This window comes from Vespula vulgaris, chromosome 4, assembly GCF_905475345.1.
Source record: "Vespula vulgaris chromosome 4, iyVesVulg1.1, whole genome shotgun sequence".
NCBI lineage: Eukaryota > Metazoa > Arthropoda > Insecta > Hymenoptera > Vespidae > Vespula > Vespula vulgaris.
The window spans coordinates 1,605,709-1,630,642 of record NC_066589.1 but is presented as its reverse complement, the minus strand read 5'-3'; the positions used below and the strand labels follow the sequence as shown (position 1 = coordinate 1,630,642).

General features: G+C 30.7%; 3 protein-coding genes across 7 annotated transcripts; all 3 read left to right on the top strand.

Annotated features, from left to right (window-relative positions):
* The first annotated feature begins 796 nt into the window (after positions 1 to 796).
* Positions 797 to 3,697, top strand: LOC127063199 (uncharacterized). 2 transcript variants are annotated; one of them, XM_050992624.1, is made up of 6 exons: positions 797 to 997; positions 1,100 to 1,149; positions 1,388 to 1,438; positions 1,642 to 1,874; positions 2,203 to 2,281; positions 2,575 to 3,697. In XM_050992624.1, the coding sequence occupies exons 1-5, from the start codon at positions 932 to 934 to the stop codon at positions 2,238 to 2,240; spliced, it is 438 nt and encodes a 145-aa protein (XP_050848581.1). In that variant the 5' UTR covers positions 797 to 931; the 3' UTR covers positions 2,241 to 2,281; positions 2,575 to 3,697. The 2 variants fall into 2 exon arrangements, with proteins under 2 accessions (XP_050848581.1, XP_050848582.1); XM_050992625.1 differs by lacking the exon at positions 2,203 to 2,281.
* On the top strand, positions 3,513 to 14,102 carry LOC127063193 (long-chain fatty acid transport protein 4-like). Its single transcript, XM_050992611.1, has 13 exons — positions 3,513 to 4,100; positions 9,945 to 10,095; positions 10,409 to 10,646; positions 10,999 to 11,230; positions 11,304 to 11,505; positions 11,734 to 11,926; positions 12,054 to 12,197; positions 12,486 to 12,623; positions 12,729 to 12,795; positions 12,864 to 12,954; positions 13,228 to 13,381; positions 13,456 to 13,511; positions 13,582 to 14,102. The coding sequence occupies exons 1-13, from the start codon at positions 3,979 to 3,981 to the stop codon at positions 13,678 to 13,680; spliced, it is 1,887 nt and encodes a 628-aa protein (XP_050848568.1). The 5' UTR covers positions 3,513 to 3,978; the 3' UTR covers positions 13,681 to 14,102.
* A 153-nt stretch (positions 14,103 to 14,255) lies between these two features.
* LOC127063190 (5-oxoprolinase) lies at positions 14,256 to 24,609 on the top strand. 4 transcript variants are annotated; one of them, XM_050992593.1, is made up of 22 exons: positions 14,256 to 15,017; positions 15,646 to 15,896; positions 16,230 to 16,415; positions 16,498 to 16,736; positions 16,849 to 17,011; positions 17,087 to 17,172; positions 17,238 to 17,439; positions 17,788 to 18,048; positions 18,125 to 18,253; positions 18,326 to 18,527; positions 18,605 to 18,827; positions 18,905 to 19,043; positions 19,367 to 19,644; positions 19,728 to 19,988; positions 20,081 to 20,186; positions 20,258 to 20,425; positions 20,536 to 20,780; positions 20,873 to 20,984; positions 21,060 to 21,284; positions 21,506 to 21,687; positions 21,826 to 21,985; positions 24,017 to 24,609. In XM_050992593.1, exons 2-22 carry the CDS (start codon positions 15,708 to 15,710, stop codon positions 24,158 to 24,160), a joined length of 3,900 nt encoding a protein of 1,299 aa, XP_050848550.1. In that variant the 5' UTR covers positions 14,256 to 15,017; positions 15,646 to 15,707; the 3' UTR covers positions 24,161 to 24,609. The 4 variants fall into 4 exon arrangements, with proteins under 4 accessions (XP_050848550.1, XP_050848549.1, XP_050848552.1 ...); XM_050992592.1 differs by having other exon boundaries at positions 14,256 to 15,896; XM_050992595.1 differs by having other exon boundaries at positions 14,256 to 15,896; positions 16,223 to 16,415.
* The last annotated feature ends 325 nt before the right edge of the window (positions 24,610 to 24,934 follow it).

Sequence of the window (24,934 nt, the reverse complement as noted above, 5' to 3'; positions counted from 1 at the left end):
TATTTATTTGCTTTCATTTCGAGATCGTTTTATGATATTTTATTTCGTAATCGTCTCTCTTTCGCTCTCTCTCTCTCTCTCTCTCTCTTATTTTTTTTTCTTTTTAATTAATATTTCTTCAACTAATCTTCTTCTTTTTTTTTTATTTATATCTCTACGTCTTGATTTTTTTTTTTTTGTAATGTACTTCTTTTTCTTTTTCCTTTTTGCATAATCCTTCACTCCTGTCTCAAGTCTCAATTTAATCGTAACGCGTTCGTACATTATCGTTTCTTTTTTAAACAGTTTTTCTTTTCATTTAATCGTTTTCTATACGCTTCCAACTTTCCCGAAGCATTTCTTTTTCCCTCGGTATACGCAACCAACACAATAACCAACCTATCTCGGAATAAAGGAGCATGCAATTTCAAACGTCAACTGTCGGATCGAGCCGTCGGTTCTTTGTTTAGATTGAAAACGTCAGACCGTAGCGGTCAGTTTTTGATTTCTCGAAGAATACATCTTTAATGAACTTTATTTTTCCAAAAGTTATGCTAAAACCTACACATATGGCTTTTATATTTAGTGTTCAAGTAACTAACAGAATATCTTTTAAGATTCTTTTAAAAATGTATATATAAAAGTTTTTCCAATTAATTTAAAAAAAATAGAAAAACAGATTTTACAGAAATAATTACAATAATTACAATATAATTTTTCAAACGATCGATAAATATCGGTACGTCTCGCGCTACTCGTTTCAATCGATCGATCGCGTTCGACTAAGGTCGCCGGTAGCGCCATCTGTCGGTCGTTCTTTTAAACGAAATCAGGCAATATGGCGGCCGTGTATACGTTCGATGGGAAGTGTAACGTGGAAATTTCACTCGTTTTCGAAAGTTCGTCGTAGTTATATTTATATTGGACACGCTCGATAAATTATTTAAGAATCATGGCTACCATTGGTAAAAGTAATCTGTCCATAGAGGATATAAAATATGCGGATAAGGACGAAAAAGTGAGTATGGTTTTTGACGTATGGCGTTTGAAATAATACACTATGAATTTTAATGAAGATCATGGCGGGAACCTTATATTTGTTCGTAATATTCGCTTTTAGGAAACCCTCCTGGAACATGACAGTGAGCCCGATGAAGATATGATATTTAAGTAAGTTGGAAATTTTATGGTTAACATAATATTCCTATAATGAAATTGTTTCAGCAATCTTGGTTATTTTTTTTGTTGTATGTCAATTATAATCATTCTAATATTGTTTTGTAATACAGCAATGGAAAACTGCTTAATATATCAATTCTCATCACTGGAGGTTCATTATGATCATGAAAATGTTGAAGTCTTAAGATATGCCTTTTATCCTTCCATCATGTCTGACGTATGATTTCAGCCGTCCCAGTACGTCGAATGGAATAAGCAGAGCTGATGGGAAAATGGATAGGTGAATATATATCTTACTTTTATTACTTTAATTGTAGAAAAATATTTTTAAAATATTCACTCAGTAGATTCTTATATAAATTAAAAATCTTTTAAGAGTATAGAATCAGGAAAAATAAGTTATGGATATAGCAAAGTAATTTATCATAGAAAATATAATAGGAAAGTACAAATCTTTATATAAATGTATTTGATATTGTTTAGTGTCAGAATCCAAATTCAAGAGGTGACACATGTGATGCGGGACAATGTTATGAAAGTCATGGAACGTGGAGAGAGGTTAGAAGATCTACAAGATGCAAGCGATCGACTAACTTTAGCTGGTAACCAATTCAGAGAGGCAGCAAAGAAAGCTCAACGAAGAGCATGGTTACAAAACGTGAAATCACGAATTATTATCGTCAGCGTTACATTGATGATCGTTTTCTTTATCATTGGTACGATCGATATGCTTTTACCAATTAATAGAAACATGTGGATCGCATGGTTCTTATTCTCGTCTTTACATATACTCCTTTTTTGGGATTACACGCGTGTTTGCACATTGTATTAACAAATCCTATAATTAGCATGGCTAGTTCTATTTCTGTTTATTTGGTATGACCCTATGCGTTGTATTTCTCAGATTAATATTTCATCGTTTTTTATCTAGTTTCTTTTTCTTTATCAAAGGAAGAAAAACGCCTGTTTTATCCTTTACTTTTGCTTTCTTTTGTTCTCATTAAATATCACTCACTGGACCCTTTTCCCGCGTATCATTTTCAGTTTTGGACATCTTGGCGCTTTACCTGGTTCTCAGATAGCAAACATCCTATAGAGTGGTATTCTGTTCTTCGAATTGAAGGTACATGCGAGTTTAACTTATCTCTTCTTCATATGTACTATCTAAAGCTCATGATTTACAGGCGCATATCAACAGCAATGGATTTTAGTATTGAAAGCTAGATTATTTCTTCCGTTATTTTAAACGAAAAATCGACTTTTCAATAACCCTTTTTATCCCATGAAACGCTATTCTTTGTTAATATATGCTTCTATGCTTGTAGTCCAAATATTTTCGACATTGACACGTTTATTTTGTAGACTCTTATGATACAATTGTGATGCTTTATTTGCATATTTATTTTCTTTTTTCAGTATCCATTATTATCAAGTATACGTGACCTCAATATCTTCAAGAACGAGTGATCACAGTTGATGTCACAAGCACAGACCTTGTCTTTGTACCTTTCTTTCGCAGAATTATCTGCGCGTAATTTAATTATAAGCTTGTATAAATATATATATATATATATATATATATATATATATGTATGTATATATATTTATATACATATATATTTTATATATTTGTTAAATAATATAAAATATCTTCGTCGTTGAAATAAAGTCGTATTACGATAAAGTGTAAAAAAATATCTCAAATTCGTAATATATGAATTGTTATACATCGTTTTTGTCAAAAGGCAAAAAGGTGTACGCTGATTAATGTCATTTCTTTTTAATTTTCATCTTAACGAGATAAAAAGAATTTTCGATAGAAACGATATATAATAATGTTATACAAAATATGAAGATATTTCGAGTCCGTTTGTTATCTTTTAAGATATGGTATCTTATCATATACGGTTATAACTATTGAAACAGATAAATATTTTTTTCTTTTTCTTTTTTAAATAATAATTCTTATTGCATTTAAAGATTTGTACAGATCATGTAATGATTATAATATCTTTCAATGACCTCTTTGTTCTTATAACGACATATAAAAAAAAAAAGAAAGAAAAAAAAAAGAAAAGAAAAGAGACAAAACAAAAACAAAAAGTGTACAAAGCAAAGTCGTGCATAGGTTCGACTGTCAAAGAAGAGATCTTTGAACGGGAATGATGAGAATTAATCAGCAGAGTGCTAAAAAATGGCATTCTTTTCGACGAGGTCGGTTACGGCAATATCCTGCTATGATGGGCACTTACGTCGTATGTGAGTTGGTGAAGCCGAGTGTAGGAGAAAGGAAGAGTAAGGGAGAAAGAGAGACAGAGAGATAGAGAGATGCGTGGATGCTACTTGAACGTGTGAGTTTAGTCGTCGCTCGGCTGGCGGTTGACTCGCGCGTGTTCGTGATAATTCTTGCCAGTCGAGTTTAGAATTAAAAAAAAAAAAAAAGGAAGAAAGTAAAACTGTCAAAACAAATCGTTATCGCATCGAACGATCCGATTAATTAATTCTTTATTAATTCAATATACACACATATATATATATATATATATACACACGTATGTACATAATATTCGAAATATTTCTATTTTCCTAACGTGTGCGTTTTCGTGACAACATTGTGTAGTTTTTATTTTTGTTTTGTTTTTTTTTTTTTTTTAATTGTTTATTATCATTTTAAATATCACGTGGGAAAGCAAAGGTACAAGAGAGCGTTTACTCGAAAGCCTGCATGCGCCGTAGAGCGTTGGGATCTATCGAGAGAGAGAAGAAGGAACAGTTGGAAGTGGAAACTTAGGAAGAACGGCCGTTCGATAGCACAAAAGCATGTCGGGATTTGAACAGATGCTCGTTGCTGTGGCGAGCATCGTTGTTGGAGGTTTTTTCCTCACGGGAGGACGATGGCGATTCATCTATGTGCTTTACAAGACTTTACCTAGAGATATCTTGTGAGTATTTTCTCTCTCTCTCTCTCTCTCTCTCTCTCTCTCTCTCTCTCTCTCTCTCTCTCTCTCAGTCTCTCTCTCACACACACACACACATATACACTTTCTATCTTTATCTCTTGTTCGTTTACCCATACTTTTTCTTTCTTTCAAACTATTTTCTATAAAACGTATTTGTAATAGCAAGTTTATTATTGTGATAACATGTTATTATATATTATTACTTTATATTAATATCATTATTATTTTGTATTAATATATTATTACTTGCAAGAATGATACTTTTTTTTTTGAATACTTGGAACGCATAAACATTTCAAGTTTTTAAGATTTTCATTGTTGACTTCGACGTTCTCGTCATGTATTAATTAATCATTGTTTATATTTTTGGTGATTATTAATGATCTTCGATCTTTCAAACTCTTTCTTTATATATTTCAATTGTATGAGTAATATGTCGATCGTTTCTATGTCAATCAAGATTAATTAATATGAGCTTGTGACTTTTTTCTAGAGGACAACCTTTGGAACACATTTTTTAATTAAAATGCCCTGACGTGTTTACTTATGTATTACGTTCCATTTATACACAATCGTGCCGTAATCGTCTCGCGTTCGACATTTTCATATAAATGATTGAAGGCAGTATCTGAAGGTTGTGAGAATATGCTCTTAAACATTAATTACTGCGAGTATGTATGTATGTATGTATGAATGTATGTAAGAATGTATGTACGTCATTGAATAGATCGAATGTCTGAAGGAAGAAAAGAAGAGGTTCAATGAATATGTGAAACTTGATATAAAGAAATCAATAGTTCATTTTTCTTTCGATTATTTTACAAATTTACAAGATATTTTCTACATTTTTTTTGCTCGATCAATTGAAATCTTATTCGTCGTATGTAAAATAATTTTTCTTTGTGAAAGATTAATTATACTTGTTTATAACATTATACGTGTTCACGATTGTTATTAAGCATTTCTCGTAAATTAAGCAATTTAAAGATTACGGTATTTTTCTTATAATTAATACCTACGTATTTATGTATATTATATAGAATATCGATTTAATACGATTGTTTTGTTAGTCAACTAGTAATAGTTCGATACGAGACATAAATTACACGCTCCGTTGTATGTATATTGCTCTATATATAGCCTAGATAAAAACGTTTCTCTCGTGATCAATGGCCCGTAATAATTTCTACTTTTGTGCCGTGCTATCGAAGTGTCTGTGCTTAATGTAAGCAGAATATATAATACCATCATGTAACTGATATATAATACGTCATATAATAGCTATTTCTAAATAACGATTATATTTACTTAAACAAACTTTCGGTGTGTGTGTGTATGTATATATATATATATATATATATATATATATATATATATATACACACATATAAAAGAGAAAAGATATTTTTAATAAATTTATAAGTCTAATATATAATTATTAATGTAATAGATAAGTGTAATTGTTAGTGTATATATTATTTGATTCGTTCTCACAAATTAATAATTCAAGGTTTTCAATTCACTCGAAAAATATTTGATTTTGTTTCTTTTTTCCTCCTTCTTCATTTGTAAAAATTAAAATTGTGAATTTATAACTTGTGGATGTATGTCTGTTGTGTGTGTATGTGTTCGTGATAAAACTTTGGCTCTTAATTACGTTAATATTATATTTAGAACTTACGTTTTATATTATATATTTTTTTCTTTTCATATGCCTTTTTTTCGCGAGCGTTTAAACGTTTAGACTGATTATATAAATATCATGATTTTTTGAACTATGGTAAAATTCGATACATATATTATTACTCCTTTTTTCTTTCTTAGACTTAAATATTATATCATAAAATATAGCAAAGTATTCAATATTTTTATTATTTTTATAATGAATGTCGTTAATATCCTACGTCGTTGTTGTTTATCGTTTTTATCGTTTTTATCGTTTTATCGTTTTATCGTTTTATCGTTTTCCATTTTCGTTGTTTTTGTTGTGAAAATACGATTTCTTTGAAACATGTGAAAACTTTCAACTGGTAAGGAAAGGGTCACTAGTACGGGTAGACCGAACTGACGAAGTTCGTTGCAACTCACTTGACCCCGATAAAGTCGGGGTCATTGAGCTTAATTATTATGCTGGAGATGGTGCTGATCCTACATGCGCGTATAAAATCTACCGAACATATTATATATGTGTCTAAGGTCAATCGATCATAGTCTTCGATAGGTCGAATACAATGTCAAGTTATTACATTTTTGGTACGAACTCAAATCTCATCGTAACGCGTATAATCAAATAACGTTAATCTATTATTATATTAATTTCTGAAAACTATTTGTTATAATAAGGCGCATTTTCGTATTATATTAGTCGTCATAATCTCGTTTTTATCTTCTCGTTATCGTTCACTGCATATCTTTGTAGCAAGTGTATGCGAAATAAGCATTATTTCAAATATCCAAGGTTTTCTTCTTGCAGTATATATTTGTATATTTAATTAATTACTTGTATATATAATTAATTAAATCTTAAATTTAAACAGGTATTTATATCCTCTTAGTATTTCTTTGTATTTTATATCTACAACATAGCAAGTTTATTAATATGTATAATAATACGCTGTAATAAGTTTTTCTTCGACAGCGCCGTCGATATCAAATTGTCTTATAGATATTTCTATATTTTGATTGTTCGTTTTGTTTTTTCGGATTTTCGTGACCAAAGAAGAACTAAACTTGTAAAAGGTATGCCCGGCATGCCTTTTACTGTTGGCAAAGTCTTGTCCCTATCGACGCACGTTGATATTAACGAACGAGCAGTAAGTGAGGCAGATTGACTAAGTGTTGAGTCTTCTTGTGTGACTAACGATTATTGCTAACGAGCATGATAAATGCTTGGGCAATCGTCAATGGCTAACTTCTATCGTACGATACTTTTCTTTTTATCTCGAGTTGTCAGAAAATGTACAACAATCTAAATATCACTGGTGTACCTGCAAAAGAATATAGATCGGATTTTGATCGAAACATTATTGATACATTCATCGCAATCCTTTGTTCATGTTATTTATATTTTATAAATTCAATTCGACCAGAAACGTGTTATCAATATTAACGTTTTAAAAATTTAACAGCTGATTCTTATAACACTTTATAAATTTAACATCGCGAATTATGCATCTCTGCATAATTATTTTTATTTATATCCTTTCGTCCATCTGACAGAAATATAATTAATAAAATTTTTGCGTTTCAATAGTTTTAAAAGTAACATCACGTCGATTTACGTAATCCGTTCTTCCAAAGGAATCATCGGAAGTATTCGCAACAGGTTGATGGATCGTCATATCACTTGGCCGCATGCGTTATGCGATTAGACTTTGATCCCATTTATTGTCATGGAAACGTTAGGGTGGATCGAAAATTTAACTACTTCCGGTGGATGGACTGATCGTTAGTGGTTGATAATAATAGGGATAAATGAAAAAAGCAGAAAAGAAATAATATTTTAAAATTATTTCAAGTAATACGAACGTGCAAGAAAATATAGTGAAAGACGCAATTTTTTTTTTTTTTTTTTAATCTTTTTCGAACAAATTTCGAACGTAATAGACGTACTTTTTTTTACGTGCAAACACATACACATACACACGGATACACTCGCGTTCGGTACGGGCACGTTCAGTTGACATTGACAGTTTTATTGCTTCCCGTTGGATGTAATTTGCTGTGAATGACGAAACTTGTTTTAAATCGTAAAGATCGTGATCAATACCTCATTTTTAAATATGTTTATAAAATATTCTTTTTGTTTCTTTATAAATAAACGATTAATAAATATTCGTGATAACTATTTTTCAAAGTAACGACGTTCAACGATGAAACTTATTCTCCTCTACATCTTTCGTTATTTCATTCGGTTCTATTTAATCATGGTGAATACGTAGTTGGTAGGGGAACTGTAGCTAGTGTCGACTGATAGAAACGAGCTCGCTAACAAAGGCGTAATCTTTCAGGGACACTATTAAAATCCAGAATGTTCGGAATAAATTTAGCTTTTTACAAATTTTTAAGTCTAAGGAAAACAAATATATATTCTAAAATAACAATGAAGTTTTTAGTTTTGTTATAATTAAAATTAATTTAAATTGAAATAACACGGTTATCGATTATTGATTGTCATTTGATGAATTTTGAATAAGTTTTGATCAAGTGGTAAAACAGGATAATATTTATATTTTTATTCTGCGTTTCATTAATAATATCGTTGTATAATAACATTAAAAATAATATCGTTATATAATAACACTATATAATAACATCTAATTCCATGAAGAAGAATAAATAAGCGCTTTGCCAAGTAGAAAAAGGTGTGAATTAAAAAAACATGGAATGCATATGATAGCCTTAATCGTTGGAAATAATTTGCAACGATTCTTTACATATAATGTGTGCATGACTTAAAGAAAAATATCGATTTCTTTGTGTTAGTGAAGATATATTTTTTGCTTTTCATGCTTTTCAACCATTGGCCTTCGACGAACCAATAGAAAAGTATTTGGTAATAAAATTCATATAAATATTTAGTGAAGATATTTTTAATTTTTATGAGGTTTTTTGTTCAAGTTTTTTTTTTAAGTTTGTTGGTAAGTCTATGCTAATAACTTATTGATAGAAAAAAAATATATATATCTACATATGTGAATCGTTTATTTTGATGTAAGTTCTTTTTTTCTTTTTTTTAATGAGCTATCACATAATTTGTGATTAATTTAATGTAAACTTTTTATTTATAATTAGTTAATATTTAATATCTTCCAAAATGCCAATGTTTCGTTCAATTTAAAATTGGCCAATAAAAGGAATTGCGTAGAGATTGATTATGAAAATCCATTTTTCTCGAAACAACAAAAAATGTACTTGCATCACTTTCAAAATAAACGATCCATAGTTATATATATATTTTTTTCTTTTACTTTTTTTTCCTATGATGTAATAAATATTTAAAAAAATAAATTAAAAAAGAAATTAGATTTAACTAGATTTGTCTTGATTTTTTTTTTCAGTATCTAAAACTAAACTGATACTCTCTTTTTGAGGAACATAGTTATGTGACAAAATTATGTATTTTGAAGAGATTTAGAAAATACATTTAAAAGGATAGATACATTTAGATATTGTAATGTAATAGTTCAAACGCGTACAAATGTAAATTCACATGTGAACTTTTTAATGAATGAATTCATTTAGTGTTTGGAATTGATTTGTTCCTTTCAAAGTCCAAGTATCTCGGTGAAAAAAGAAAAAAAAGAAAAATAAATTCTCAGAGACCTTTCAGACATGTAGCTCTGGTAGCCATGCACGCACGTGCTCCTCATGGAATTAATCAATTTACATCGATAGGATAAGATGTCGTGCTAGCTAACACGAAGCCGTGTATTCAGGATCGTTCGTCATTCTGGGACTCGTGTTCGTGACCGTGATTCGCTCGTTTTCTCACCCCATTTTTTTAAAACACAATAGAGAGTCTCTATAAAAGTAAGGATGCTTGCAATTGATATAGAAATTATCTATGATCGTGATTTAGTTTTTTTTTTTTGCCGACGAGTACATTTCTTTCAAGATAAAAAATTGTTAATATCGTCGGATATCAAAAACATGCAACGTGTTACGAAGTAAATTGATTATCATATGAGGATTAATAATATTCATTTGATTGAATATATGTTTTAAAAATTGCATCTGAATATTATTATCTACATATATATGAGTAATATTTAATTATATATACGTAACTGTGTCATTTCTTTTTTCTCTTTCTTTTTTCTACAGAGGTGCTATTAGATTCATACGAGTGAACATACTTTTATGGTGGTGGGAAACTCGAGGATTTACAGTGGCTAGGGTATTCTCAAGATTAGCTGAACGTCATCCTGAGAAAGTAGCATATATTCTCGAGGATAAAGAATGGACTTATCAACAGGTACGGATTTAATACTTTAGAAATTGAAATGTTCTGCAAGTATTATTATTTAATTTGTCTTGGCGATTTTTTTCCTTTTACTTTTTTTTTGTTTTTTAATTATCGGATTATTAGAAATGAAATATCAAAAAAATAAAAATATAATAAAATTAGAATATATAAAGAAATAATATCAGAATAAATATCAGAATAAAATAAAATCAGATCACGATGGAATATTATAATCTTTTGAAAAAATTAGCAAATTCTTTTTTTCTTTTTTCTTATTTATTTATTTATTTATTTATTTTTTTTTTGTTTCATTATATTACAGCTCGAAGAATTCAGCAACAGAATAGGACGTTATTTTCGTATGCGATCACTTTCACGGGGAGATAGCGTAGCCTTAGCTATGGAAGGTCGTCCGGAATACATAGGAACTTGGTTGGGTCTGAGCAAAGCCGGTTTCGTCGGTGCTCTCATCAATACCAATCTTCGACAGGAGGTTTTAATCCATAGCATTAAAACGGCGAATTGCAAGACTCTTATTTTTGGCTCTGAACTGAAGGACGGTGAGAAGTTTATTTTTTTAATCAATTAGAAAATCTATAACTCAAACAAATGTCCTAAAACTTTGTTATATTCTACAAGATATTTAAAAAGAAAAAAAAAAGAAGCAATAAAGAAAACTTCATCAAAACTAAATATATTGACAAATTTAAATAATAATAACGATTCATTTAAAAAGACAATAATGCTAACTATCGTATTTTATTAAGTATTCGAAATGTAATTTTAATGAATATATTCAATAAAAAAAGCAATTTTTTAAATATCATAAAATGGACGATATTGAGAATTGGACAATATTAATAAGTACAATCTACGTTTAATTTTAATTTTAATTTTAATTTCTTTTTTTAGCGGTACGTGATATAAAAGATAAATTACCAGAACTGATGTTGTTTCAATGGTCAGAACACGAAGATGTATCTATATTAGAGGGAGCAATCGATCTAAATAAAGAAATTCTCAGTGTAAATCCAGGACCTCTTCTCGAAGATATTGATTTAGGTAATCCACGAGACAAATTGATATATATTTATACGTCTGGTACGACTGGAATGCCAAAAGCAGCTGTTATCAATAATCTCAGGTATCTTAAATGTTTAACAAAATGTTTCCTCGTTAAAATGAATATTATCATAAAAACAATTTTATTTCTTCAGGTATATGTTAATGGCTTATGGCGTATACTCTATGTTGGCTCTACGTTCAGATGATCGAATTTATAATTCTTTACCTCTCTATCATACTGCTGGAGGTATAATAGGAGCTGGACAACCATTGCTCACAGGAATAACCGTTGTTCTTCGTAGACGTTTCAGTGCCTCGAAATTTTGGTCCGATTGCGTTCATTACGAATGTACCGTAAGTATTATTTATTTTTATCGATATCAAATGTTTAATTTTCCTTTAACACATTTTGGTTTATTAGTTTTATTAATATGTAAATATTAATATTTTATCGATCAATAAGTAATGTTGGAAATTTCAATATTTTAGATATTAGCAAATATCACTTGCATTTTTTTTCTTATTGAATTATATACGTACACATAATACTAACCGATTCAATATTTATCATTTTCATTTTAGATAGCTCAGTACATCGGAGAAATTTGCCGATATCTTTTGACTGTTCCACCAAGTTCGTATGATACAACTCACAAAGTAAGACTTATGTATGGGAATGGTTTAAGGCCACAAATTTGGAAGCCCTTCGTCGAGAGATTTGGCATTAAACAAATCGGTGAATTTTATGGTGCTACCGAAGGAAACTCGAATCTCGGTAATTTATTTTCTGTTTTTTCTTTTTTCTTTTTCTTTTCTTTTCTTTTTTTTTTGTAACGAATCTAACGAAATGATTCGACGGATAATAAAATATACTGTATACATTATATGTGTTTACATCGTAGTGAACATCGACAATAGAGTCGGTGCAGTTGGATTTGTGCCAAGGTTCGCTGGCAATCTCTATCCAGTCACCTTATTAAGAGTCAATGAAGAAACCGGAGAACCTATTAGAGGACCCGAAGGTTTTTGCATACCTTGTAAGCCTGGTATGTTAATAATAATAATAATTTTTGTTTAATTAAGAAATACTTGATATATGATATTTAATATTACATGAATTATTAATTATGATATGAATGATTTAATATGATATGAATATTTACAAGTCTATTATTTTTCAAATTGCGATCTAAATATTTATTTGATTTGATTTAAATTATCGTTATAATTAAGTGACAGTCAGACGTTGTTTCTTTTTCTATTTTATTTATATAACTTGAAAATAATGTTCTCAAGTTTGTAATCGATTAAAAATTATGTTTTTAATTATTTAGGAGAGCCCGGTATCTTCGTTGGAAAAATTAATCCACGGAAGGCTGTGAACGATTTCAGTGGTTACGCCGATCAAAAGGCATCGGAGCAGAAGATCATACGTGACGTCTTCAAGAAGGGTGATCGTGTCTTCAATACCGGTCGGTTGAAATCATAAGACAAAAATAAAAAAAAAAAAAGCGGTCATTTTGTACTACCAATTGAGAAATCATCCACGCCATGACTTAACCGCGTTTTTCGAACAGGTGACATTTTGGTTATGGATGAATTGGGATACTTCTACTTCAAGGATAGAACCGGTGATACGTTCAGGTATGTATTTCCAATGTTCATCTTTTACTTTAATTTACTTTAATTTCTTAAATAATTATCTCTTTTAGGTGGCGTGGAGAAAACGTGGCCACTTCTGAAGTCGAAGCAGTTGTTAGTAATGTCATAGGTCTCATGGATACAGTCGTTTATGGTGTCGAAGTGAGTCATTTATTTTTCTTTATTAACACTTAACTGCGTGTGGTTGTAGAATTTATAATAATGTAATATATATGATATAATATATATAATATATAATATAATTTTTATATTATTTCCGTTTGAATATTAATTAACTTACCAGCAATAATATTGTTTCTAAACATTTCTTAAAATAGAGCTTTTTAAAGGTTTATTCAACAAACGTGAATTAATCTTTTCTATTGGTTCTACAATCACTTGTTGAAATATCTTCTGAGATATTGTTCTTGACAGGTACCTGGAAACGAAGGTAAAGCTGGCATGGGTGCTATTTATGATCCAGAAGGATCTTTAAATTTAAAGGAATTAGCTGAAGGTGTGAAGAAGGTTCTTCCTACTTACGCTCGACCACTTTTCATTCGTGTTCTCTCGAAACTACCCATGACTGGTAACTTTAATGACTAAATCTGACTAAAACTTTGTTCGAGATATTTTCTTATATCGTTAACGTCGTTTTAATAGGTACCTATAAATTGAAGAAGAAGGATCTTCAGCGTGAAGGTTACGATATTACAAAGGTAAAAATTGAATCGATTATTTTTTTAATAATCAACTTCAAATTTTATTTATCGAATCTTATTCATATAGTTGGTAGATCCAATTTACTTCCTCGATCGGACGGGCACGTACGTGAAACTAACGGATGATTTATACAAGAACATTATTGAAGAAAAAGTTCGGATATAGGAGTTCCTTCCCTCTCTCTCTTTCTTTCTCTCTCTCTCTCTCTCTCTCTCTCTCTTTCTCTCTCTCTCTCTCTCTCTTTCTCTCTTATTAAAATGGTGAACATATTTTTGTATTTGAAAATCGTCAAGAAATTTACGAATTAGTGATTAAACAAGTATTTAATCGTCTTGTCTCGATGGACGAATTAACGCGCTTAATGGGTTAATCTTATAACTAAATATATATATATATTTATATATAATATAATATATATATATATATATATACATATATAAAGAAAAAGAAAAAAGGACAAAAAACATGGGTGAGAGACAAACGTGCCAAAAGAAAAAGGAAAATTTTGTTATGAAATGATGCCGAGATATATTTTGTAAACCATGAAAAAGATATTGCTCGTTAAATTAATAAATTAGTATATTCGAGATGTTCGATATGATTTTAAAAATTGAGCGATGCACAGTTAGTAACACATGAGATGGCATCAACGATACTTGGTCAAAACATTTACGAGTTCGCAAAACAAGGAAGAACGATTATAACGTAGGTATAAATAAGATTGCATATTCAATTTACATACGAGTTTGATATTTTTTAAAAGCATTTTCGTAAGTATTTCATCAAATAAATTTTTTTAATTATTAGAACACATTCTAGAAAAATTCGAACGCCTCAGGCAAAGTAAAATAACTTTTCATTTATTTGTCTTCTATTAAAAATTTGCATCAAAAAGTTTCAATTAAAAATAAGGTGAACTCAAAAATTCCACAGTTACGTACTATCGATTTAGTAAATGTTTCTAAAACTTGTGCGCAGCCTCCGTATGAATCCAGTGGTTCTCATTGACTTTTCTAACGACATCTTTACGCTTCTTCCGAACTTATAAAATATTATTATCAAAATACTCAGATATTTAATTATATTTGAAAGATTAATATTATCGAAAATATTAATTAATTAGAAAATTTAATGTAAGTCGTTAGAAAGTATTTTTTTTTATTCTTCTTATTACATAATATTTAGATTATATTAGAGGCGCATATTTAAGTATATTTAGATTGGAACAACGATTTCATTCATATTTGAGATTACTTTTCGTCCCATCACTATACCGGAATATTATCGTTATTATTTCACATCGTCGCTACTACGTCGATATTACGTAACTGGCTGTCTCTAATACAATCAGGAAAACTTGAGCGACCCAACTAACGACGACGATCTTTCCGTCAAACGTATATATACGTATATCTACATCGACGCTTTCTAACAGCGTGGTTAGCGTCATTCAGTGTTACTCTTTTGAAGGCAAGTTCGATCGGTAAAATTCGTGAGCTCACGTAAGTATCGCATTATTTTGACAAATTAAATATGATTTCTTCTTCTTTAATTATCAGCCATTAATTTCTTTTTTTTTTTTTGTTTTATTTACCATAATAAATGATAAATAATATATATGTGCACGATATTTTAATCTCTGTAGATATACTCGAGTTGACTGTACTTCTAATGCGAGTCACGAGCATTATGAAATAAACTGTTTGATTAGCCTTCGGAACAGTCGTGATTGTAAATACCGAACGAACGTCGAACGTTGTTACTTCATTAAGGAAACTCATTTTACATTTTGTGTTAAAATATATATTATTTTGTCAATTTGTTCTCAACGTTGATGAAAAATTATTTTGTTTAGATCGTGCGTTCGGAATGTGAGAGATCTAAAAATAATTGAAAGTATAGAATTGTAATGGTTTATGACGGATCGTTCGTTATCGCGATGATAATTCAAAAACGTTCGCAAACAAAAGTAACATCGTATGAAATATTTCAATTTTAAAACGGCGCGAAATCTTGGAAAGTGGAAATTTATTAGAGTCGTTTTTTTATCAGATATCAGTATTTATTAGTAGCATCGACGACTTTACTAAATATATTTCATTCGTTATCTCTTTCGATTATTTGAATTAGGTTTATTCTCTACGCCATTGAACGACGAGCTGAACTCCAGCTTATGATTAAGTAGTCGGTGAATGGTGAATCGTAGAATGGTGAACATGGATAAAGAAAATTTTGAATTTTCTATTGATCGTGGGGGCACTTTCACTGACGTCTATGCGAGATGTCCTGGCGGGAAAATTAGAGTTATGAAATTATTATCTGTTGATCCTGCTAATTACGAGGATGCGCCTCGTGAAGGAATTCGTAGGATACTCGAACAGGTGCTCAAGTTTATTGTATGCTTATTTTTATCGGTATATTTAAATATTTATTTATTTATTTCATATATATATATATATATATATATAATATATTTTTTTATATTATGTATTCATATTTTATATCATATATTATATATAATATGTTATACATTATACTTTTATATTTATATTATTTACTAAGAAAATTGTTATATCTGATCCGAAATATTATAATTATTATCAAATAATCTTTTTTTGCTTCATTAAATAATATTTCTGCGTGCAGAAATTAATTGTAACTTAAAAATAATATCTATGTCGTTGCGAAAATAATGACGAACAATAAGATTTTAGGAAACTGGAGTGAAAATGAATGGTGAAGTGGATACTTCGAAGATAGCTTGGATTCGAATGGGAACGACGGTAGCTACGAACGCGTTATTAGAACGCAAAGGTGCTAAAATGGCGTTATTGTTGAATGAAGGTTTCAAGGATCTTCTTTTTATTGGCAATCAGGCGAGGCCAAACATTTTTGACTTGGTTGGTTTGACTAATTATAGAATAATTATTTATTCATTTGTAAATTTTTACGCGACATTCATATTTACGATTATCATTGCAGGAAATAGTAACACCAGAAGTTTTGTATAAGAGAGTAGTCGAAGTAAGATGTAGAGTGATACCAGCATTGCCAGGAAGATGTCAACTCGTTAAAGATTCTTGGAGAAAAGTTAAAGGTTCGACAGGAGAAGATTTGTTCGTAATGCAAGAATTAAATGAAGAGAAATTAAAAAAAGACTTGTTGGAATTGAAACAATCAGGAATCGAAAGTATCGCTGTTGTTTTGGCGCACAGTTACACGTTAGTTTTGCTAATTGTCAGAATTATATATTTAAAAAAGATACTTTGTATGTGTACCTGTGATGTTAAATGTATTATTATTTTCTTCATAATCAATCAAATTATAATTTAGATATGCCGAACATGAAATAAGAGTTGGGGAATTGGCCAAAGAACTCGGATTTTCTCAAATATCTCTTTCTCATCAAGTGATGCCAATGGTTAGGATCGTTCCACGAGGATTTACGACTTGTGCTGATGCTTATTTAACACCGCACATCAAACAATATCTTCAGGTATAAGCAATATCATCTAATAAAATTAAAATTCTTTGTGAAGAAACCAAAGTTTCAATTTTTATTTTCTTCTAGGGATTTTCCTCGAGATTCAAAGACAATTTGAAAGGTGTTAACGTTTTATTTATGCAAAGCGATGGTGGATTAACTCCTATGAATTCGTAAGTCTGATCTTACGATAAAAAACAATTTCAAAGTTTTGTTAATAAAATTTATTCGAATTTAGATTTAATGGATCACGAGCTATATTGTCCGGTCCAGCTGGCGGTGTCGTTGGATATGCCATGACGACTTATGGTAAAGAAACTGATTTACCTGTAATCGGCTTTGACATGGGAGGAACTTCGACCGATGTCAGTCGTTATGGTGGAAGTTACGAACACGTTTACGAGAGTACCACAGCTGGTGTAACGATACAAGCTGCTCAGGTATATATATATAAAGAAGAACAAAAAGACAATTATAACAATTTCACAACGGAAAATCATATTTGATCCGATGAAAATTTCTATTCGTTTAACTTTTAAATATAATAAATGTGATTGCAGAATTACAATATATTAATAAATTTGTTATAGTAAAATAATTTATTATATAGTTTATTAAAAAGAAAATTATTAATAATATAATCTTTCCAAATTTCTTTGTTGTTAATATTTGTTTTAATAATTGATATATATATATATATATCCATTTTATAGCAATTTCTATAAACAAAAATTATGCATAATCATGACGAATAATCAACTGAATTAAAATATTAAATTGGCTTGAAGTTGGACGTAAATACTGTTGCGGCTGGAGGTGGATCGATGCTTTTCTTCAGATCGGGTCTTTTTGAAGTAGGACCTGAAAGTGCTGGAGCCCATCCAGGACCTGCTTGTTATAAGAAGAACGGTCCGTTGGCAGTAACTGATGCAAATTTAGCTTTGGGTCGGTTACTTCCTGAATATTTCCCACAGATTTTTGGTCCTAACGAGAACGAACCCTTGGACAAACCTCGGACGATGGAAGCTTTTGAAAAACTTACAAACGAGGTTCACTCATAAAACTATTCGAACAAAATTTTACGATCGAAATAATTTAAAAATTAATATTTCGATGTTATTACAGATCAATGAGTTTCTGATACACGAAGGCTTGAGATCTGAATCTGATAAAATGACGATTGAAGAAGTTGCGATGGGATTCATAAAGGTTGCTAATGAAACTATGTGTCGACCAATTCGTGCTCTAACACAGGTATTATTATTTTTTAACGTCCTATTCGCACGATCGTGAAAAAAGAATTTAATATTCGTTTTTCTCGATTAGGCTAAGGGTTACGATACTTCACGTCACGTTTTAGCGTGCTTTGGTGGTGCTGGTGGTCAACATGCGTGCGCTATAGCTCGTTCACTCGGTATGAACACCGTTTTTGTTCACAAATATGCTGGAATTTTGTCAGCATATGGTATGGCATTGGCTGATGTTGTAGAAGAAGCACAGGAACCTAGTGCTGAGATATATGAAAAAAGTAATTGTTTAAACCTCAAGATTTCAAGCTATTAGATTTTTATAATAAATTTATTAAATATTAAATTATTGATTTAGGTTCTTTTCAAAGATTGGATGAACGTTTAGATATTCTCGCAGCAAGAGCAAGAAAGAAGTTGGCTCAACAAGGTTTTGATTATCTTCAGATACACGTAGAATCATTTTTACATTTACGTTATGAAGGTACTGACTGTGCTCTAATGTGTTCACCAAAACTTGATTCTGAAAATTCTTCGGAATCACCAAAACACGGCGATTTTCTTGCAACTTTCTTAGAAAGGTTCTTAGATTTACATTATAACTTTGCAATCGATTATACACTTTTGTTGAATCAATACAACGTTAATTTTATCGTAGATATCAAACAGAATTTGGATTCACTATGCCTAATCGAAAGATTTTGGTAAATGATATCAGAATTCGTGGAACCGGAAAGACGATGATAACCGAGGATAAAACTCTACCTTCGTTCTCTAAATCTGCGAAACCAGAAAAAGTAAGTCCTATCTTCAATAATTCATAAAGTAATAATAATGATAATGTTTAAAAGGGTGAGTAAACTATTCGTTTCTAATTTTTTAATCAATTATGAAACCGTCGAATTAATTATAGTAATTTAGCTTTATTTTATAAATAAATTAATTTATGAAAAGTTTAACAAAATTTGTTCAATCAATGAAAACAACAACTGTTGCTTTGAAAGTTAGTTTACTAATTTTATGGATTATTAATATTTTAAAAAAGATGAGTAAAGCGCTCATCTTTATTTTTATGTACAATTGAATTTTCAATATTATTGAAAAATATCGTATGTTTCAGTCGACTATGGTATACTTCGAAGGAGGATATCAAGACACCAAAGTTTTTCAATTGAGCTCACTTTTACCAGGACACATTATAGAAGGTCCTGCGATAATTATGGACAGTTTAAGTACTCTGTTAATAGAACCAGATTGTACAGCGTCTATTACTTCGAAAGGAGATATCAAAGTTATAATTGGCAAAGGAATTCGTCCAAAAGTTACAACCGATTTGGACACCATTCAACTCAGTATTTTTTCTCATCGTTTCATGAGTATCGCCGAACAAATGGGAAGGTAAATTTATTAAAATTAATCCAATGCCGTTTACGATAAGGTCGATTTATCAAATTGTTTTTTTATATATATACATTGTTTAGAATCTTACAAAGAACATCTATCTCGACGAACATCAAAGAAAGATTAGATTTTTCTTGCGCTGTGTTTGGTCCAGATGGTGGTCTTGTTTCGAACGCTCCACATATACCAGTCCACTTGGGTGCTATGCAAGAAACAGTTCAATATCAAATGAAAGTTTTTAAAGGCAAATTTACACGAGGAGATGTGATACTTTCTAATCATCCTTCGGCTGGTGGCTCACATCTTCCAGATCTCACTGTAATTACACCTGTATTTTATAGGTAAGTTTCTGATTATCATCGTTTAAATTTGCGATAAAACAATTCACAAAGAATTTAATTTCATACGACTCGTGATTAAATAAAATTCATAGGGATGTGGAACAACCGGTATTCTTTGTGGCCAGTCGTGGTCATCATGCTGACATAGGTGGAATAACGCCTGGTTCGATGCCACCACATTCGACCACGTTGCTTCAAGTAAAATCAAAATATTATTTATAACAGATAAAATAAGAATTGTATCACGATTATTTGATTTATCTCGATAGGAAGGTGCAGCGTTTAAGAGCTTTCTGCTCGTTCACAAAGGTGTTTTTCGGGAGAAGGAATTAACAGAGGCTTTGATGGAACCTGGTAAGATTCCAGGAAGCTCAGGCACCAGAAATCTTGCTGATAATTTGAGCGATCTCAAAGCACAAATAGCTGCTAATCACAGAGTAAGTTAAAAAAATTTATAACATGCATGTATTGCAAATGTATACGTATATATATTTATGTGGAATATATAATCGATTATTTTTCTAACGCGTTTGTTATTCATTTAAAGGGAACTCAGTTGGTGAACGAACTGATCGATATTTATGGCCTTGACGTTGTTCAAGCGTACATGGGTCACATTCAACAGAATGCCGAACTTGCTGTTAGGGATATGTTGAAGTTGGTCGGTAATAAAGTACTTCGGGATAGTGGGAGTAGCAGCGTCACTGCCGTCGATTATCTCGACGATGGTAGCCGGATTAAGTTGCAATTAGACTTTGACGTTGAGAAGGGTGAAGCAGTTTGTGATTTCACGTGAGTTCAAACTCATTGTCTTACTCGTTAGCTTTTGAATTCGTAAATCTACGAAGTTTGAAATTTTCAAAATACCTATCAATTTTATTTAGTGGCACTGGATATGAAGTTTGGGGTAATTGTAATGCACCACGTGCTGTAACACTTTCGGCACTTATTTATTGTCTCAGATCTATCGTTGGACGGGACGTACCGTTGAATCAAGTGAGAAACATAACGTAGAACAAATAAACTCTACAATTCTGTTCGAATTCATTCATGAGATTTATCTTTCCTTAGGGATGTTTGAAACCTGTCAAGGTTATTATTCCCAAGGGTTCTCTTTTGGATCCCTCTGATGGAGCTGCCGTAGTCGGTGGTAATGTTTTGACCTCTCAACGAGTCGTTGATGTTGTTCTGCAAGCTTTTGGAGCTTGTGCTGCTTCTCAAGGATGTATGAATAATGTTACGCTTGGTACAGTCGAATGGGGTTATTATGAAACTGTTGCTGGTGGTAGTGGAGCTGTAAGAGAATCATATATTATAAATTATTTCATTTATATAACGAGCACTTCATTTTTATATGTCTTTTTATTTTCTATTCCTTTTTTATGCTTCTAAACAAGGAATTAAATACTTTGTAAGACATTACACTTATTAATTTATTTTTATCTGCTCCATTATTGTTCTATAAAATGTATATAATGTATGAAGAATAATGATAGAAACACATGTATAATTTAAAGGGTCCAACGTGGGATGGTAGAGGTGGCGTTCACACACACATGACCAACACGCGAATTACCGATCCAGAAATATTAGAATTACGTTATCCGGTGATACTAAACAAATTTTCTCTTCGCCCTGGAACCGGTGGTGAGGGTGCACATCGTGGTGGTGATGGTGTCATACGGGAAATGATTTTCAGGTACATGGAAAAGTATCTTGAAGAAATTATTTTTGACTTTGGAGAAGAATGTGAAAGCGAAAATAAACGAGCATGAATTTCAAGGGATTCAAAACTTAAAATAAAATATACTTTCTATATTCCGAATGTCTTTTTTAGAGCACCAATGACGTTATCGGTATTAACTGAAAGACGAGTCCATTGTCCTCCAGGCTTAGCGGGTGGTTCACCGGGTGCTCGTGGCAAAAATACACTCAGAAAGATGGATGGTAGAATGATCAGTTTAGGTCCGAAAACTGCGGTGCCCGTCCACGCTGGGGTAAGACTAGAGTCTATTTTTATCATCATAGTCAATTTTCACGGTTATTCAAGAGACGTCGTGCCTTGATTTATTTTAAACTTTCTCTATCTTCATCTTTCCATTAGTCATTTCAATGTATTTCACAATTTCGTTTAATCGGGTGCACAGATATATTCAATTAAAGCTTTAATATTAAAACAATCATTCACATTATTCTGATTACATCAACGACTACGATCAGGTATCATTGACACATTTATTTATTATAATTAATAAAATATCAAATTTTTATGTCGAATTGTTAATTACGTTTCTTTTTAATTTGTTAATTAAATTCGGGATAAAATTTCTGAAGGATTTCTATTTCTTGCTCTTTTTTTTTCTTTTTTAAAAGAAAGAAAAAAGAAAAGCTAATTCTTTTGTTTTAACATATAAGAAAATTGTCGAATATGTAGCATTCAAAAGAATGAAACGATTCAAAGTAGTGAAATAAAACATGTATTGTGTTATTTGAATATAGTGCAGAAAAAAAGGGATGAGAATTTGTAGAGTAATAGTTTTGTGAGCCTTCTCGAGACGTAGACTTTTTAAAATTCGCATGAGAGGTGAGTAAAAGGAGTAAGAAAAGATAAAAAAAATATATATATAAAGGGAGAAAAAAAAGAGAGAGAGAAAGAGATAGGAAGGACAGCAGTATTCCGGCTTTTTATGTAGCCTCGTAAAGATTTTATCTCGGTAGATACGATCTGTCTTTCCTGTCTGCTCTTAAAAATCTCACTGGAGCTACCAACGTGTGCGTTTCCGCACAAAGAACGACATCATTTTCGTAAAATTTATATCTATTATTAGATAACGATCGACGTTTACGTAGTCCATCTTTTAAAAAAAAGAATACATAAATAAATAAAAAACAATTGCAATCTTTTTTAAAGAGGTATAAATAAATGTTGAAATATTTTTTATTTTATGATAACATTCTCGCAAAATTTTGCTTAATTATTTTTTTCGAATCGTCGACAAGTTTCATTAATCAGTAAATTTTTAATTTTAATTATGAGGTTCTCCTTGCGTTCTACTCTTTCTTACCTTTTGTGAAAACTACGTAAGTTCGAGTAAGTTACGTTACTACCAACGATTCAGCATCGGAGACTCTTCTTCTACTTGTCCATTCGAGTCTACACAAGTAGTGAAAGCTTTGAGGTTTATCAGAGCAGCAATAATCGTATCTCTATTCGCGGATCTTATACAGTCTTGTCCGTCAAGCTTCCACGATTGATGTACAAGAGTAGAGACAGCAAAAGATCGCTACTTCCTGTCTCTTACTTTTTCTCTTCTTTTCTTTCCTTATTTTTTTCATAGTCGCTCTAAGACATTTTGTCCTTAGTTCTTCATTTAATGCTCCTACTTTCGAATAGAAATTATGTTGCTGAAAATAACTAACAATCTTTTTTCTTTTTCCCTTTCTCTCTCTCTCTCTCTCTCTCTCTCTCTCTCTCTTTCGTCTATTAGAAACTTAAAAAAATGATATATCTAATTGTTATATCAGAAAAGAATATTTATAAACACTTACTATAATTTTTTCATTCTTTTAATTTCAAGTTGAATTTAGGAAAAAAATCAATTCTCGAAAGTAACAAGTTTTCTATAAATTTTATTATAGAATTAAATAGGACTCATGTGTAATTAGGATTGATTTGTTGAAAACTTTAAAAAGAAATATGAGTCAAAAAAATTTGTAAGAAGGGAAATGTCTAGAGAAAGAAATGATCGTTAGAATGTAATATATATATATATATATATATATATATATATATATATATATAATCTTTTTATTATTATATATATCAAAATAATAATAAAATAATATAATGATAATAAAAAGAATATCCTATTATTATTTTCGTATTACGTGATAGTATAGATGATAAAACATCATAGATAATAGTAGTAATATGAACGTCAAAGTATCAAAAATCTAAAGGTAACGATGTAACAAAAAAAAAAGTAAAAAAAAAGAAAGATAAAAAAATGCAGTCTCATATTTTACAGGATAGCTTCATCTTAGAAACACCCGGTGGAGGTGGTTATGGTTCCCGTGATACAAAGCAGCCATCTTTTACGAGGACAGCATCTCGAACGTTCCTAGAACGTGGGAGCGTTTTCGAGTATAGAAAAGCTCAGGAATCCGTATAACACAAAGTTAAGTCCTAGAGAATCGATTTAATCTGTTCGTTACATCACTGGTTACAAGTTACTCATCGTCTAACGCTTCTTCGTATCAAATGTGCGTGTGTGTATCTATGAAAGTTTATATAGCTAGCTAAGAGAATTTGGTAATAGTTACTTACGAAGTATGCACCTGGAAGGAAGAGGAAGGAGGGAGGGATTATCGGTAGTTTGATACACTTGAAAGGATAACTCAACGTATACGACAGGTTTAGGAAGTTTAGTTAACTTTGATAGGAAGAATGTGTCGTTCTGGATAGATAATAAATTTCAAAGAAAATTATTATTATTATTATTGTATATTTTATTGAAATAATCGAAATATTATAATAAAGATGGATCTTAATTATGATAATTATGATCTTTATATAACGCTGATATTGTTACAATAAAATTTGTCGTATCGCTTCGATTTATATCTATTTTGAAAATACTTTAAATGTTTCTTTAAATCTCCACAAAACGAATAATTAATATATTAGATATGCACGCGACTAATTTATTTCTTATTTGATGAATTATTTCGATTTATTAAGTTTTCCCAGTTTTCTCCGATCTTTTAGGGATTTAATCGAGGTGAGAAAGGAAGTTTAGAAGAGAACTCTGTTAAGTTCGATATTTCCATTCGATTGAACAGCTTTTATTATTCTCAGGCAAAATGAACTCATTAATTCATTCGTATAAATATGCTCGCGATGTAAATCGCCTTTAGCACTTTTTTCAAATTCAAATTAATAAATA